The sequence below is a fragment of the Anarhichas minor genome, unplaced genomic scaffold (genome assembly GCF_050575085.1).
Source record: "Anarhichas minor isolate MPS153535 unplaced genomic scaffold, ASM5057508v1 ptg000021l, whole genome shotgun sequence".
In the NCBI taxonomy this organism is placed as follows: Eukaryota; Metazoa; Chordata; class Actinopteri; order Perciformes; family Anarhichadidae; genus Anarhichas; species Anarhichas minor.
Genome location: NW_027466467.1, coordinates 10,711,506 through 10,727,662, shown reverse-complemented (window position 1 = coordinate 10,727,662; position 16,157 = coordinate 10,711,506). Strand labels below are relative to the sequence as shown.

Sequence of the window (16,157 nt, the reverse complement as noted above, 5' to 3'; positions counted from 1 at the left end):
AAGGTCCATAGGTTGAAAAAAAACGAACAAACTCTGGAGGTCATTAAAGAAGCCTGATCGGCAGGTAATTTGAATGATTTTATGGCCGGAGAGCACATACCTTCATAACAAAGCTCTGATGAGTAAACATACAGCACACACAGCAACGTATGATTCGGTAGTTATCCCAACCAGAAATACATTGAGAGCTCACAATGAAAAGCTTGTAAAGCCACTGACACTGCAAATATTTATTCATGCATGTCTCTTTCCCACGATGTGTTAAATACAGTATTCAGTATTTACAGAACATCAGGAGATAAAGCGGGCTGTTTTTTATTCTTGCCATAAAATCAGAGACTGATTTACACCTGTGGTACCAGGATACATAACTGTCAGAGGGACAAGCTTCAGTCTGAGGCCTGGGGATGGATAACCACTGCATTGATGAAAAGAATATTGAGCTCAAAGCATAGGTCTTTGTTCATCTCAAAAACTCAAATAAGGTACTTTAGTATGGGTTTATTTGGTTGTTTTAAGATTCTAGACAGATTCAAATCTGGCATTAATGACTTCTCTCATATGCTATTGTTATTTTCGTTGCTTACTTTAAATAAAACATTTAAAAAATAAATCAAAAGTAAAACAGTTTGATTTAGATTTGACCACTGTTTTAACCTGAGGGATGGTCAAACACACTGACTCACTAGCTGTTGTTGCGTTTTACCTCCAGAAGATGGTGACATTCCCCCACTCATGACGTTCTTTGCTATGTGCTGCCCCACCCTGGTTTCCATGCACTCACACAAACACTGTGACTGAAAAAAATTGAAGTTGATCACCGAAACAATTCTGTTTTTTACCGCAGCACCTACATTATTTACATTTCCAATTATAACAGATATCCAATGATGTTTATGCATATGTGTATTAGCTTAGTGTGCACACCTATCAATCAGGAGGATGGCATGCAGAGACAAGCAGCACCATAACACCACAGTACCACAAAATGCACACAATGAGGTATTTGTACATCTCCATCCTGCAGTCACTTGTCTTCTAGCTGAACCAACCATGCACCTGCATGTATAAGGATGCAGCCATTTTATTGTCATTCCGCAACATGTTGTGCATGAAAGCAAACGGAATTTAGATCCCAGTGCAGGTAATAGCAATTTGTTTTGGGTTCCCCCTTTCCAGGCAAATTAGCATCTACTTTGGGAACAGCGTTGTGTCTTAGGGTCTGCCACCTCTCTATGCTCCTATCAGTTTATATATTTTCACAATATTTTGTGTTCCTCTCTCTCTGTCCACAAAGGAGACAATCCCTAATCAGTATGCGCTTTATTAACCCACCTCCGCCTGTAGAACTCTGCATCCATCTTGTTACACTGACGCCTACATCCAACCAGAACCCCTCGAACCAACAGCACCAAGGACTAAGGCCAAATTGGGAGGTTATGTTATAGAAGAGTTGTGCGGTTTTGGTCTCTTTTGTTTCTTCTCACCAGATCTGACACTCATCTTGGTGACGAAGTCTTGTTTTCGCAGCACTCTGGCAGCTGCCTTGTTTGTGAGGACTGACAGAGAAGATGAAAACAATGAAATACCATCCTCTGACATGTTAGATAAAAAAGAGATGAAAATTGGGTTGCCCATTCTTGCAATTCCATCTTATCTGGAAGAAATAAAGTCTTAAATTAGGAGTCGTACACCAGGATAATCAGCGGGGCTGTCACACTCACTTATGTGCTGTCTGATACACTAAAGTCAGTTTTATGTCACAAACACAGAAAATTGGCCGCAGATGAAATAAGCATCATCAAAGCTCATTGTTGACCCACACTTCATCCACTGATTCATCCACTGATAAGAGATGCTGTCCAACAGAACCCATGGGCGTAACCAATTATCAACAAACCATTTAAGATTTACTATCATTCCAAAAGGAGATCACACAGGCTTTAGTTATTTGGTTTGCTTATTTGCAACGTTTTAGCACAGCACACAGATTTTGGAGCCTCTTCAAACATGCAAACCTTCAGCAAACTTTCACAGGATTAAATATGCCAGTGTCAGGAGAAACGCCTTCGTTATGGAGCGTTATGATGAAAATGGTCCGCTTTCGGCTCACATTCTCTCCTAAATTTCTAATGTATTACTTTAAAACAATAGATGTCTTTGTGTAAATTGCCACTGTCTGTTGTTCATTTAGATTATTAATATAATCAACAACAAATAAATTAGATGATGTATTACCAGATAAAATAAGATTTTACTTTTTTTGATCTTAAAAGGGGGAAATCACAAGCTACTCAGCAGTAGGCTATATTAAGTCATTTAAATTAGCTCCACCTTTACCAGCAGCAACATTTAGGTGATGGACACTGCTGTTTGACTTGTTTGGCCTCACTTGAGGCCATAATCTGGAGTTTACTTTGCGACCGCGACTGATGTTCCCAAAAGACCCGACCTCTGATCAGATACCTGGGACCACTGCTTCACATCAGCAAAGTTAAGTGCTTAGTGTTTATGCTCTTATGCATGTCAAGAGTGGACACATTGGCTCTGCTCTGTTGAAGTGAGACTGCTGGCTGTCTCTGAGATCTGCTTGTGATGTCTTGGCGACGGCTGGCTGCAAAGTTCTGCTCACACTGCTGCTAATGCCTATTGCCTTGCATTGGATGTTGTGTTGTATTGCACGAGCTTATTTGTTTGTTTGACGCATTTATTATGATGCCTCATTGTGGCGTGTCCTCGCTGTTCATTAACCTAATGTTGAGGTATGAATATTCACGTTTGGCTATTGTCAGTTATGGGCTGAATTGATTTCCCTGTTGCCTTTTGTTTTGTGGGATTTTCTATTAGCTCTCTGCAAACCCAGGTCGCAGGTAAAGGTTGATATTTAATATCTGGGCCTTAGGGATGTATACTGTCTCGTTGTTAATATTTCAACTTAAAATCGGTGCGTCAATGTGCCAGTTAGCTTTTACAACTCTTAATGTTAACTGCTGAGCTCTTGTACATTGCTGCTACACTCACCAGTAGGCTTCCTCATTTCCAAGATGCCAACACATCAAAGAAGGGATTGTGTGCTGTTTATTCTTGCATTTTTGTGTTTCATTTCCTGTAAGTTAATGATTATCTGCTGCATATAGGACATGTTCTTAGCCTACTGCTGCACATCAGATCAATTGCTGGGTTTAAATGTACCCATCTTTATTCATTTGATGGTGTGTTCCCCTTGTTGGAGGTGCTTTGTTGGGATCAGACACATGTCGGCTGGTGTCTGGCCCACACATGGTTGAGTCCATATAATGTTGAGATCTTTATGTAATGCGGTTTATGTTCATCACTCCCCAGTTTCTGCTGTGCTGAGCTTGTTTTCTTGTGGGTAATGATGAGGTCAGGGTCTATACTGCAAATATCTACTCTGTTTTCCATGTGTGTTGGCTGAACTGAACTAATAATTATGTATGGAGTTAGCAGAATGTTAATTTTTCATCCTGAATTATTTAGATCCTCTAACCACATATCGTCACAATCGCACTCTACTATCTCATTATTATTGTTTGTGCCTCAGATGGGTATCTTGTCTAATATGTCAAAGGATGAAGGAACTATATTCTCTGTGTTGAAACAAATACCAGTCCCACTTTTGGGGATTGTCTCAGACAATATTAAAATCCTGAAATATTTCCTGCATAAATATGTATTTATATACAGTATAACTTTTGTTTTGGTTTCAAAGTCCAATGTAGTGATGAGGGTGCAGCTCATGAATTACTGAGCACAGATTGGACTATGACTGACAGCGAGGCTACATCCACATGACAACTTACCCGTGATGGTAAAGATCGGTCCCCATCTTTTAATTGTGTATTTTAGTTTGTTAATCCTCTGGAGGAAACGTACGTAGACTTTCAAGTACATTAATTAATTCTCAAGGATTATAGACTTAGTTGTCTTCCCTACTTGTTTGCTGTTGCTCTTATAATTATCCTCTTCTCAACACAGTTTGCACATCCTTTCCTCTTAAATATCCCACAGTATAGACATCCATATAATTATGGAAAGTCAACCGTGGTCTATTGACCAATTAGTGTATTGCATGGCTTATTATTTGTGCCTTTTAATTCACAGTGGTGCTGGTGATTTCAACAAATACTAAAAACAATTTTTTGTAAAATAATTTTGTAAAAAATAAAATAATTACTGCCTTTTTCTGACATGGAAATGTATATGAACATGTTGGCTATTTCTGTTGGAGTTTCTGTTGAGTAAGACCATAATGTGTTCCAGCTGAATATCTACAGACACTGTCACCTCTTTGTGTCACCTCACATGTAGTACGATGTTTCAGTCCCACATGGAGTTAGTAGCCTGAATGGGTGGGTGTCGGGGGTTTGGTGGACGAAAGCTATACTGCCCTTTTTGTCTGGATGAGTGCCCTTTTCAAATGGCAAATTAAAACATTTTTCCTTATTTGTTGGCTGCATCATCTTACTGAAATAGAAGAAATGTCATGAATGATAAAGATTTCAACCAAAACTTTTAGTTTTGCTTGATATTTAAAGGTGATTGTAATACTTTCTCATCTTGAGCTACGTTTCTATCTACAAACCACGTGAGAGGAATATTTGATAAAATCTTAGGCAAAGTTATTAAAATTAACTTTCTGTTGAATCCTTCGCAACCATGAGTAGACACGGAGACATTCAGACAAAGGTCGCCAGTTAATCTGGCTGCCAGCTGATCCATTGTTTTGGAAAGTTGAACACACAAAGTTGAACTTTTTTGTCGTGTTTTAGAGTTCCCTGTGAAGTGTGATATACAAAACCTCCACAAACTATTACTCCGGTACCAACTGGCATGTGGTTCCAGTCCGAGGTCCTCTCAAAGTAGGTCATGCCAGATGCCCGTTTTTAAATGTTGCACATGCTTACCACCTGTGTGAATCACCTCAGTGGACTTCTCTACTGCGAGAGCAGTCGCAACTCCTGAACTCCCCACTTAATAATGCGCAGAGTGAAGTCAGCTCCCCTAGAAAAAGTGTATCTACAGTTTCTTCCACTACCTGCAGGCTACAGCCATAGGGACTACACTTATAGGTTTTCAGCAGCAACAGCCAAGAACACAGGAGCATAGACTGTGAGGTCTTGTGGTTGCATTGAATGCCATAATGCATTCATATTTATGCAGAATTGAGCTCCGTCAGGACCGCCGGTTGCCACTTATCCTCATTTGGTGTCCCAGAAGAATTGCCTGTTTTGGGGTCAGCTTTTGCATGTGCAGATACTCTTAAGAGAGACGGGGAGGAATCGTTTCACCGCTGTAAAGAACAAATGCTCAGTCCTTAATTCAGCTGAACATCTGTGATATTAGCCACTCATTTGATGACTCTAGCGACTGCCAAGTCATATAACTGCTTTTTTTGGCATTGGGCAGATAATTGTTAACATCCCAGCTGCTTCTGGCATCATCATCTCATTTGTGGGAGACTGTAGAAACACCAGCAGCTCTTGAGTATGACCACAGAGCTGATGCAGAAAGGTTAAAGGCCAGCTGTCCTGTGCCAAAGCGCAGGTGTTGTTTGATGCCATGCATTAGCCAACACAGTAAGGGCACAGAGCGAATGTGGGTGGACTAAAATAGACGTGTTCATTTCTGTGAAACACTCCAGTGGCTTGAGTAGAGGCTGTACAAAACCTTGTAGAGGAATTGTATGTTAGGAAGTGCTTTGATGACAATTTGGGATGTGAGACCCTCAGTTAATATTGGAAATTTCTAATCTTCTTGGTTTTCTATGGCCACAATCCAAGTCCAATCTGATACATTGACCGTATACACGTCTCACATTCAAATTAGAACTGTGAACTAAATTTGGCACACCTTTTTGTTTTACGAGCTACTTGATCCAAATACTTAAGGTCCTGGTTCAGAATTTAAAGCTAAAATCAATAATCTGATGAATGACGTTTAAGTTTTAGAATGTGACTCCTGAAAATGAGATGAGCAAGAGATGAGCAATAGAAAGGACGTAGTGATACAATAATGTCTGATGTAATTTACCTTAAAAGGAGCTATATTTAACATTCTGAATATTAGATATGAAATAGTTGTTTGCTGCTATATTAAAGATATAATGGAGTAATGGCTACCTGAGCAGAGAATGAACTGTGTGCGTTGTTACCCGAGCTTCTCCTTGCTTTATAGCCGGATACGTTTATATCTTTTAAAAAAGAATCTGTTTAAAAAACAAAATGAATGAAATTAATTATTTTCCCGCTACTTTCATTTATATTTTTCATGGATTAAATTAATAAAATACAACATGTTATTTAATTTGTGGCTTGTGAATATTTCGACCTGCAGACAAGCGCTCCTGTCTGTGACCACCGGCTGTCTTTTAGTTGAAAACATAACCGTACGTATGTTATATAGGAGTAACACGTTGAAGACCATTGGCAGTGAGTGTTTTGCAGATGCAGCACAGTTAATATGGACTTCGTCCTTGACATGGGATTTGGTGGTATTATGTTTTCAAAAGTTGATGTTTTTGGTAATGTAAAGCAGTTGCATACCAGTTTGTTCCATTGGTTGTTGTTTGAGAACTTTATTGTGCAAGCATGTGCATGAACTCGGACTGCATGCATTTGACTTGCAACAGCAACGCAGCAAAGGGCTCCTACACAACAAAAATAACTTTGAGGAGGATGACAGTGGAGAATATATCATGTTTTATCTAACCATTAGTTTCAGCCTGTCTGAATCATTCTCTCAACCTGGGAATAATACGGTGTAGTAACTTGTCAAGTACAAATACAGTCCACCCAAAAACTTTGGAAATCATTATTTTTCCCTACCTTGTTATTTCCTCTTGACCTGCAAACTAAATATACTCCAGACACCTCTGGAGAGTGTTCAAATGTATTCGTTCAAGACAGTAAATTCCACTTGAAATGTGGCTAGGAAAGCCCAGTTAAATATCATGCATTTTAGAAACAAGATGAGTGGATGTTTAATGAAAGAGCATTTTTGAGATGACTGTATAATGTTTTTTTAGTGGAGCATACATCGCCTGCTGTGTTCAGAGCACCAATACTCTGCTGCTGTGAGGCTACAGACAGCTGAAGTGAATGTATTTTTTTTTTTGGGGCGGGGGTTTTATTCGGTTATATGACAGGTGTCATCCCTTCCACCACAGTCTGCTGAGACAAGATATGTGCATAGAACATAATGCAAACTGAATAATTTAAGATGGCAAAACTGTGTGAGCTGGAAAATAAAGTTTCTTCCCACTCTTGGTTGGGAGAAATGTGCAGGAAACTTCAAACTTAAAAAAATGACTTTATCGTTGCATACAGCCGCAGTGTCTTGCTCAAGGACATGTTGACATGCGGCAAGAAGAGCTGGGAATCCAACCGGCAACCTGCTGTATCCCTTAGTCGCCCTACGTCCACTGCTATTGTTTGTTTTGTACATCTACTACCTGCAAAGACAAGTGAAGACCGATGGGAGACAATGCAATTAAGTGTAAGAAGATATTTGCATTTTCAAAAATTGTGCCTTTCTCTTTATAAAGGAACTTCAATCCCCACCTTTTTTTAAACAGATTTTTTTTAGTTTTTTAATTCAGTGAACCATAGGAATTAACTTTATTCTTTTACTAAATATTCAACACATCGTAGTATATTATCCATAAATGCATACTGAGGACCTTGAAGGATGAAAGCATTGGTCCTAACTGTGCACTGCATCATCAAGAGAGTACATCTACCTGGAATCAGATTACTGATAGAAGGACTGATTATGGTAAACATAAACATAACCTTTCATTTGGAGATGTTTGCAAATTATAGCTTAGAGGGATAAAGGTTACAACTCTGACATCATTCTGCCATTTGAGCATCGTACACTGATTGTAATGACCTATCTGGACTTAAACATCAGTTGCTGTCTCATTATCTACCCCTTTATTGTGATGGAGACTAACATGTAGATTAAATCCAACTTTATCAAGCAACAGCCTTTGGTGGTAAATTTAACACTTTCTTGTATGTTACATTCCTACATGGTGATTTAGCCTCTAAAGCCTATTTTCATGCTCATTAAAGCTGATATCAGTTAACGTTTGTATGTTTCCTTTGTTTGTTTGGAGAAATTTCAATTGTTTAAAGGAGAACAATTTGACAAACTCTGAACAAAGCATACAAGACTTTGTATCTAACATCAACAAGAGTTTAGTGAGCTTCTGAATGATATTGAGTCACTAGAAAATAAAAAACCTGTTTGGACCTTAGTTGCAGCCCTCTTCCATATGGTTTTATGGAAATTTAAATGAACTGATGATAAAAAATAATATATATACACGATGGAACCGACAACATGCCTGTCACATTGCTCCAGACAGCATGTTGTGTTCTGACAAGAACACTAATACGTACAGACTCTTTGAACCTGTAGCTTTTTCACGTGTTGTAAATGTTGTGAAGTGATGAACAACATGAACATGAATGTCTTTGAGGAGTTTCCCTCGAGCAGTTGGCACTCTCAGCTAATGAGCGACCAGCAGCCTTAAAGTTTTTACCTTTTTAAATAACAAATTAGAACACCGACCACTGAAATCAAAGTATAACGCTCCAATAACTTTTATAAAAGTATTCATTTTTTAATTGATTTTAGTTAAGGCAATCCAATACAAAGCATTTCACAACCCATCATATGACAATAATCATGTACAATAAAAACCCATTTAAAGAAAAGTAGGGAATCATGCAAATCAGAAAACTCGAGGTATAAACAATAGAGAGATTGTGGGATTTGACAAAATTAATATAAAAAAGTTTTGACTGTAACACGCTAATTAAGCTACAGTTGTGAGACAAGAAATGTTTGGAGAACCAGGCACAAGAGAGAAGAAATAGCAAACCGTCCACAGAGCTTACTGCCTTGTTTGGCACAGACATGCATGTAATCCGGTTGGGCTGGTTCCTATTATACAGACGGTGGCACTCTTTTATGTACCCCAAGAAAACATGCAGTCAACCCATCACACTAATAAATCGGGATGTTAACAGGTCACCGTAACAGCATAATGGACAGGAGCGATGGCTTGTCATACAAACTCCAAAAATAGATAAATAAATATCTTCAATACAGTAATATTGCCAAAAATATATCAAACATATACAACGAGCACTCCTCGTGAGGATAAAGTGCTGTTGGGATCTCTTTGCAAACCAGCCGTTCATACACTTTCCATCTAATAGAAGTCGACTCTTATTTTTTCACTGGTAACTAAGAAAAGAACAAGGATTGACAAGCAAATAGCTGTTTTGACCACCATCAAATATTTTCCTCTCCTCCACCCGGGAGCCATACCTTCCACCTGAGCTGATTTTCAGTACAGGACTAAATGAGATGCAGTGACATGCCTTTCACATGAGACCTTTAGTTTGCTACATTAGACATTTTGAATAGAACCATTTTAGCTCAGATGAATTCTGCCTCTGCCTCGCTATGTCAGTTAAAAAGGAAACAACCCCTTTTACAGTCTATTATACACATTGTAGCATTGTTTGTTTACTCTCTACAGCAATGAAGGGAGCATGAAGGTTAGAATAGTAAACAAAACCAAGTGAAACTGGAATAATACTAAAAGAAGAACAATGGCCGCTGTGAAAGATTGACACAGATGGAAAAAGTAAGATTAGGAAGCAGTTTATGTTCATGTGATGCAAAAAAAAAAAAAGATGAACAAGATACAGCCATGCTAGCAGCTCTGTGAAGCGGCACATACACAAAGCGTTGCGTTGGGCTAAATGCTAACATCAAGATGCTCACAGTGACAAGAGGTAAAGTCAGGGAGTCACCGCAGTCTTTAGGATACATTTAAAGTTTCATGACAAACCATACAATAGTTGTGGAGAAATTTCTGTCAGACCAAAGTGTCCAACATTTGCATCCCCACAGCTCCACTGCTATTGTGGTTAAACATTCAATAAAGCAAATAAAAGAAGAATCTGCATCCCATGGAAATACCCTTATTTATGTAATATTTGTATGGCTGCTTTCAAATTGAGCCTTTCCTTGCCTACTGCATGATTTTTAAGTTGGGTGTCCTGTTCCTTTTTTAAGTACAAAGCCTAACGTAGAAAGGCTAATGATGTGGCTAGCAGACTATGTCACTATGAACAATGAGAAACAAAACAAACATTGTTAGTGCAAATTGAGCAGGAATACTATGTGATCTGTCAGATGACAGGTATGATGGGAGAAAAGAGTGTTACAAAGTATTCTGCACTTTTATCAATCTCTTCCTTGTTATTGTTATAATCCTCCGTATGAACCCTTTTGTTTACTGATCATGGATCACATTCCTTCAATTTCCAAATGTTTACAGTATGAGCTCTGCATTTGTTTAAGGCAACAGGGATTGCTGTCAGGGATTGTTGTTTCATCATTGTGCAAGGACGCATCACAAATGACAAGCTTCGTTACTGATGCGGTGAAATTGGATCTGCCACTTGAAAGCCAGTTTGTTTTGGTTTCTTCACACTAAACTGATGTCACAGATGGTAAGATACATTAAGCCAAACTAAGATTAGCACAAACGGATCCCTCTTTACCCTGTGGTATAAACAGATTGTTAATGTGTTTACACATGAGCGAATTACTCATATGCTAGATGTAATGCACATAAATCCTAAAGCTCTGGAGACCACTTGTAAACTGTCTCCCACCAGAGACTTGCACTGCCGCAAGGACTGGGCTGTAAGAGGAACACTGGCTATGATCACACCAATTTACAGTGTAAAGTCTATGACGACGGAGGTTTTGTGGCTGCTGATGCGTGGCCGTTGGGGACTTACGGATTTCCACTGACATGGTCATCTTTGAGTTGCAGAGGTGATGTGTCTGCAACCGAATCAGGGCCGGATTAAGCTGCCATTGGTACCTGGGGCAGGAATTACATGTGCGCCCTAAACCAATAAACATAGCAGTGCTCCTACATTGGAGTGCTACCTGTGCCCTATGTTTGCTGTGTGTCAGTTAATCATATTTTGATAAAATACACATTTATATCATTAATCTGTGACATGTACACATAGGAAAGGTATGAAATGAGAATTCAATCTACAAGACTTGGTAACAACCATTGCCTTAAGACCCTTACTGTCCGTGTATATTGTGCTTTAGTGGTGTATATAATAGTGTATTTTTAGTGGTTGTTGCCCGCTTTGCCAGGTTGACTACAGCTATTAATAGTATTTATGACATATTTTGTTGTATTTTGTGGCCTTTATTTATTTTTCCTCTTTCATGGTCTGTATTTTACTTATATGGTAACTTTATTTACGAAATATTACCAAACAAATGCATTTTTTTGTGGATCATGAAAACAGGTTACGAGTAATTGGTTAATGTTCCTCTTGTGCAACATCATCCTTTGTGATGGAAGTTTACCCTTACTGAATGAGATCCTTTCACTTTCCTCAGAAACAATGAATGGCAGCACTCAAAATGATTAAATATGATTCAACCTGGTAGCATCATCATAATACTGTCCTTGGTATAGAGACAAGTTGTGCTTCTTATTTGCAATAACTTAAATAATTGGCCCCACTTCAAAACAGATCTATTAAATGCCCATGCCACTCTAAATAACATTGGAGAATAAATACATGGGATATGGGGAATTAACTTCTCATACAACATGCTCTTATAAACATTTACTTAATAAAGAAGAGTGGAGGTGACACCTTAAGGTATGAAAAGCCTGATTTAAAGTTGGTAACGTAATAAACCGTAAACTACACACCTGCAATTTCTCCTTAATTATAAGATGCATTAGCAGATATAGAGATAATCCCCAAATACAAAAACTAATTTCCAGAAGGGAAAAAGGTGACTAAAAAATATCACTGCATTAGGCCACACCAAATACTGATGAGCAAGGCTTAGGTCAAAGATCACACGTCCTGATACAATTAGAGAAACAACCACAGACAGGCACAAGTTTAAACCACAACATGACCTTTTTGAACCAACCTGCTGTCAAATTAGACGTGAAACAGTCACTGCCTCAGTGTTGGATTAAAAGTTTGAGCCTCTCTGAGAAATCATCCAAATGAATATATCACAGAGAAACACCCCCCCAAAAAAAGCTGCTCCAACAGTCACTGGGAGTATACGGCACAAAATTCAACACCCATTTCCTAGTGCGTCACCTCCTGTTTGCACCAAAACAGGAGGTAGAGAGTTCCCGCTGGACTTTGAGTGGCTGCTGCATGCTGTCAGTACTCAGTGAAAAGCGAAGACGAGGGCTTCAGATCTGTGTGTGGTGGTGTGTCTGTCCGGGAGGTGTGTAGGGAGGTGGCGCTGGGTTGGGTTTGATCCCCCTGCTCTTCATGTAAGAGATTAACTGGTCCGGGATCTCTGCTAGCACATCTTTAGCGAGCCGAGCCATGCTTAACACGTGGTTGCCTGTCCGGTCCATGTAATCTCTGAAGGGAACAAACTGAGGAAGAAGAGCAGAAAGAGGAATATCAATATGTTGATATTCAGGAGTAACTTCCCAAAATTATCATTTGTGTGTCAATTACTCACACTGTGTTGCCTTAAATTTGAGAGGAATTTTTGTCTCTCATGCGTCAAAGAACAAAATATCAAAAAACGGAGAAAGGTCTCGAAGAATTAAATAGGGGTCTCGTTAAACAACAGCAAAACTAAATCGAAACATCCGTTTAGAAACAAACTCCTGCAGTATAATCCAATCAGTCGTATGCTGACTACTTCCCAAACACATGCATCATTGCTAAAACCTACTAAAGCACTTCTGCATAAACAGTCTGAGCGAGTACTTTTTATGTGGAAGTATTTCTAAATAGTAAGGTTTTAGCGAATTCTTCGTTCACGAAGGACGCATGAGAGAAAAAGTTTTCTTCACAAATTCAAGCTTAACACTTTTTGACAATGTACACAAATAGGTTTTGGAAGCAAGTTGGCATACTGAATGGAAAAATCCAGAGGACTCATGTCTAAGCCCCTGTGTTAGTCAACATTTGCCTGATCCTGCAAGCGTTAGTATGCTGATCTGTCACTAATCCTGCACTCTGGCTCCCCTCAGGAGTGAGAGGAAATGAATGAGCCCAAGTGAAAAGATACATTTTTGTCCTGATCAAATTTCTTTGGATTCCCTCTTTTCTATTATTTGTCATAGCGCATCAATGTTTCCCCAGGAAGATGTTTAGCAGAGGTGGTAAACCGCCCAAACCCTGACAACTCTGCTATAAAACATTTAGAAAACCCTGCACATTTGCCCACTATTCAGTTAGTTTAGTTTTGACACCACAGTCGGTTGAAACATCACTTTCTGTGAATAAGAGACATGCGGTTCCCTAGAGTGACATATAATATAAAACTTTAAAACGCGCTTGTCGCCATGGGAATTCACAGGAAGCGCGCAGATGTCCTAATCTGTTAGAGAAGCCAGTGCCAACAGATGGTGCTTTGTCAGAAACAGACATTTTTATGTACAAGCACAACTGAGGCAACAGCATGAATTTAAAACGCAAATGTAAAACTACGACACAGTACCTACTGTAAATCCCTGTTGCCTGTAAGTGGCGATCTGTATCTCATGGCTAGAGACTGCATGAGCCCAAGCTTGATAAATGTTTATCGACTGTATTGTCTGTTATCTGAAGGCTGTGCTGACATTTTTGAGTAATTCCCGAACTTGTTTTTCCAGTTCCTCGTGTCTCAATCTGCAATCAAAGTGACTTTCATGCTGTAAAGGGCAGTCACCTGAACAATGTCTCTCTCTGCCAGTTTCCCCCGCGATGAGATCCTGATGTCATCACCATCCAGCTCCACCATAGCTGGAAGACACAAGGTCACACACACATGCATGGATGCACACACACACACACGCACACACACACACACAGTGTGTGAAGTAAGCACACACGGGTGTCTTTAGGGCAGAGACAAGGTTGATACACTACCGGTGCACAGGTTTAGTTATCATATATGTCATATTAATCGATATCTTTTTTGTTTTAGCATTAGTAAAGTAGAAAGGGTGTTGAGCTGCACAGCTTTAATCAGTCTTCATTGCTTGTCTAATTGACTAATAAGTCCTTTGTTATAGTCTCTGTGCAATTTAGAATCATCTGTACTAAACACTGTAAACCCTGCAATTAACCTCAGCCATTTATTCTACAGCTATGCCCGCATTCACCCCCGCAATCCTTTCTCTACTGACTCAAATGAGTTTGTACAGTGACTTTCTCTCGGGTGTTTCTCTGAATTGGAGCCAGAGAGGTTAATGCTGGCTGTAATAGACTGTGAGTTGTATGAATTAACATGTCAAATATTGGCCCATGTTTTAATCTGTTTAACTGCCTTGATTTATAAAGAATGAACGTCAGAATATAACACTACTGATGTTTTAAAAGATGTTTTATTTTACTGTGGAAGCTATCTGTATGTGTCTGCCCGAACAAAATTACCAGAACATTTAATGTCAAAATAAAAAAAAATAAAGTCACCCTACCGTCAAACTCAGCCTGACCCACTCCAACTATGATGATGGACATGGGAAGCTTGGCACCCTGCAGAGAAATCGAAAAAGAAGAAGTGGACAAACATTTTTTTTTTCTTTACAAACAAGTAAAAAAGTAGAAGAGACGCTTGTCCAAATCGCCACCGACCTGAAGGGCTCATTACATTATGTCAGATATCCTAGCCATTACATGCTAACCCACATAGATCACAACCACGCTAATGTTCTGTATCACGCTTTAACTAGCTGAATGACCTTTAACTAAGGCCTCCAGAGAGAAAAAGAGACAGAAAGTCAGCAAAATAGGGAGATGCTACAGCAGAAACTTGTGTTTGTCTCTGCTTTCCTTATCCCAGATGTTTTATGTCCCGAATTCCAATTTGCTGTCGTATGAATGGTTCTTATCTCTGGATGACACACAATGTATTTGCCCACTGAATGCTGGTTATCAGGCTGGGGAGTGGAGATTAAACTCACTGACAACACTAACAGCATCCCCTGAGATAGTGGGACAACAGGTCATACCAGTACTGAAGCCATTTCATAGAAAACAAACAATCAAATTTGAATGAATGAAAGTCTGACCTGCAAAAAGAGCTGTGTTGTGACATTATACACTCTAAGAAGCTGTTTAAGGCTCAAAGGACACAATAGTTCACAGGGAGGAAGACAAGTGTTGGCGGACACCTTGATGAGGTCTTAATGAAAGGTGTGGCATTCGTGAGCTGGGAGAGGAGGGAGAGGGAGGAGGTGCAAACTTCAATCAGTACAGCGACCATCCTCAGTCACCCGCCCAGCTGCTCCCAAGTCACATCTAAGTCAGATAACTCTGCTGTCAATCTCTCTTCTGTGGAGGGTTACCGTCTCCAAACAAAGGCAACATCTAGATTGAAAATCCGTCAAAAAGCAAAAGATACCAACATTTATGAAACACATAGGACTGGGAAATGAACCATGTTGACCATCTTAGTTTAGTATGTTAGCATGATAACACTTGCTAATTAGCACTCAAAATAAAGTTGGAGTTGAAAAACGGCATGTACTACTGGATTGTTTCACAAGAAGCCAGTTTAAACCAATGAAAAACTAAATCATCGTCAGACTATAGCCGATGGATTCCCAGATTGCATTGCGGCCAATGCGTTTCCCCTCTTTTGCTCCCCACACAGACTATTAACCTGCATCCAACCGCAGCTTTCTCCAACGGGATTAGTTAACACTACGCGGACTACAAATGGAAACCAGAACGCTTCCGATACCAAAATCTTGTCGCGAGATTAAGGCACGACTGATGGAAATGTCATTTGACCTGATGGTGACAATAGGTAAAAAAAAAAAAAAAAAAAATTGAGTTAATAGGCAAATCAGTACACCTATATTGATTTAATCTAAACCAGCTCTAATAACCAACAAACACACTGTATGTTTCAGTAAATATTTCTCTTCAAGCAGCCAAAACAGCTTCTCTTCTTTTGTTTGTCTTACTGTATTAATTGCAGCTAGAGTGACTTTCTTTACGTTCTGCTTGAGTCACTGTGACTGCATCACATTTTGACAGGCCATGTTTGTTACTGTTATAATTTCCAGATAGATGACAACATAAATA

At 39.3% G+C, this 16,157-nt stretch overlaps 1 protein-coding gene across 2 annotated transcripts in view; it reads right to left on the bottom strand.

Annotated features, from left to right (window-relative positions):
- Positions 1-11,012: 11,012 nt before the first annotated feature.
- The window catches only part of cpne5b (copine Vb), a 90,023-nt gene continuing 84,878 nt past the window's right edge, over positions 11,013-16,157 (bottom strand). For both annotated transcript variants that reach the window (XM_076096312.1, XM_076096311.1), the window contains 3 exons: positions 14,543-14,600; positions 13,792-13,865; positions 11,013-12,502 (listed from right to left, as the gene is read on the bottom strand). In XM_076096312.1, coding sequence (XP_075952427.1) covers positions 12,311-12,502; positions 13,792-13,865; positions 14,543-14,600 — 324 coding nt within the window. In that variant the 3' untranslated portion in view covers positions 11,013-12,310. The remainder of the gene's footprint in view (positions 12,503-13,791; positions 13,866-14,542; positions 14,601-16,157) is intronic.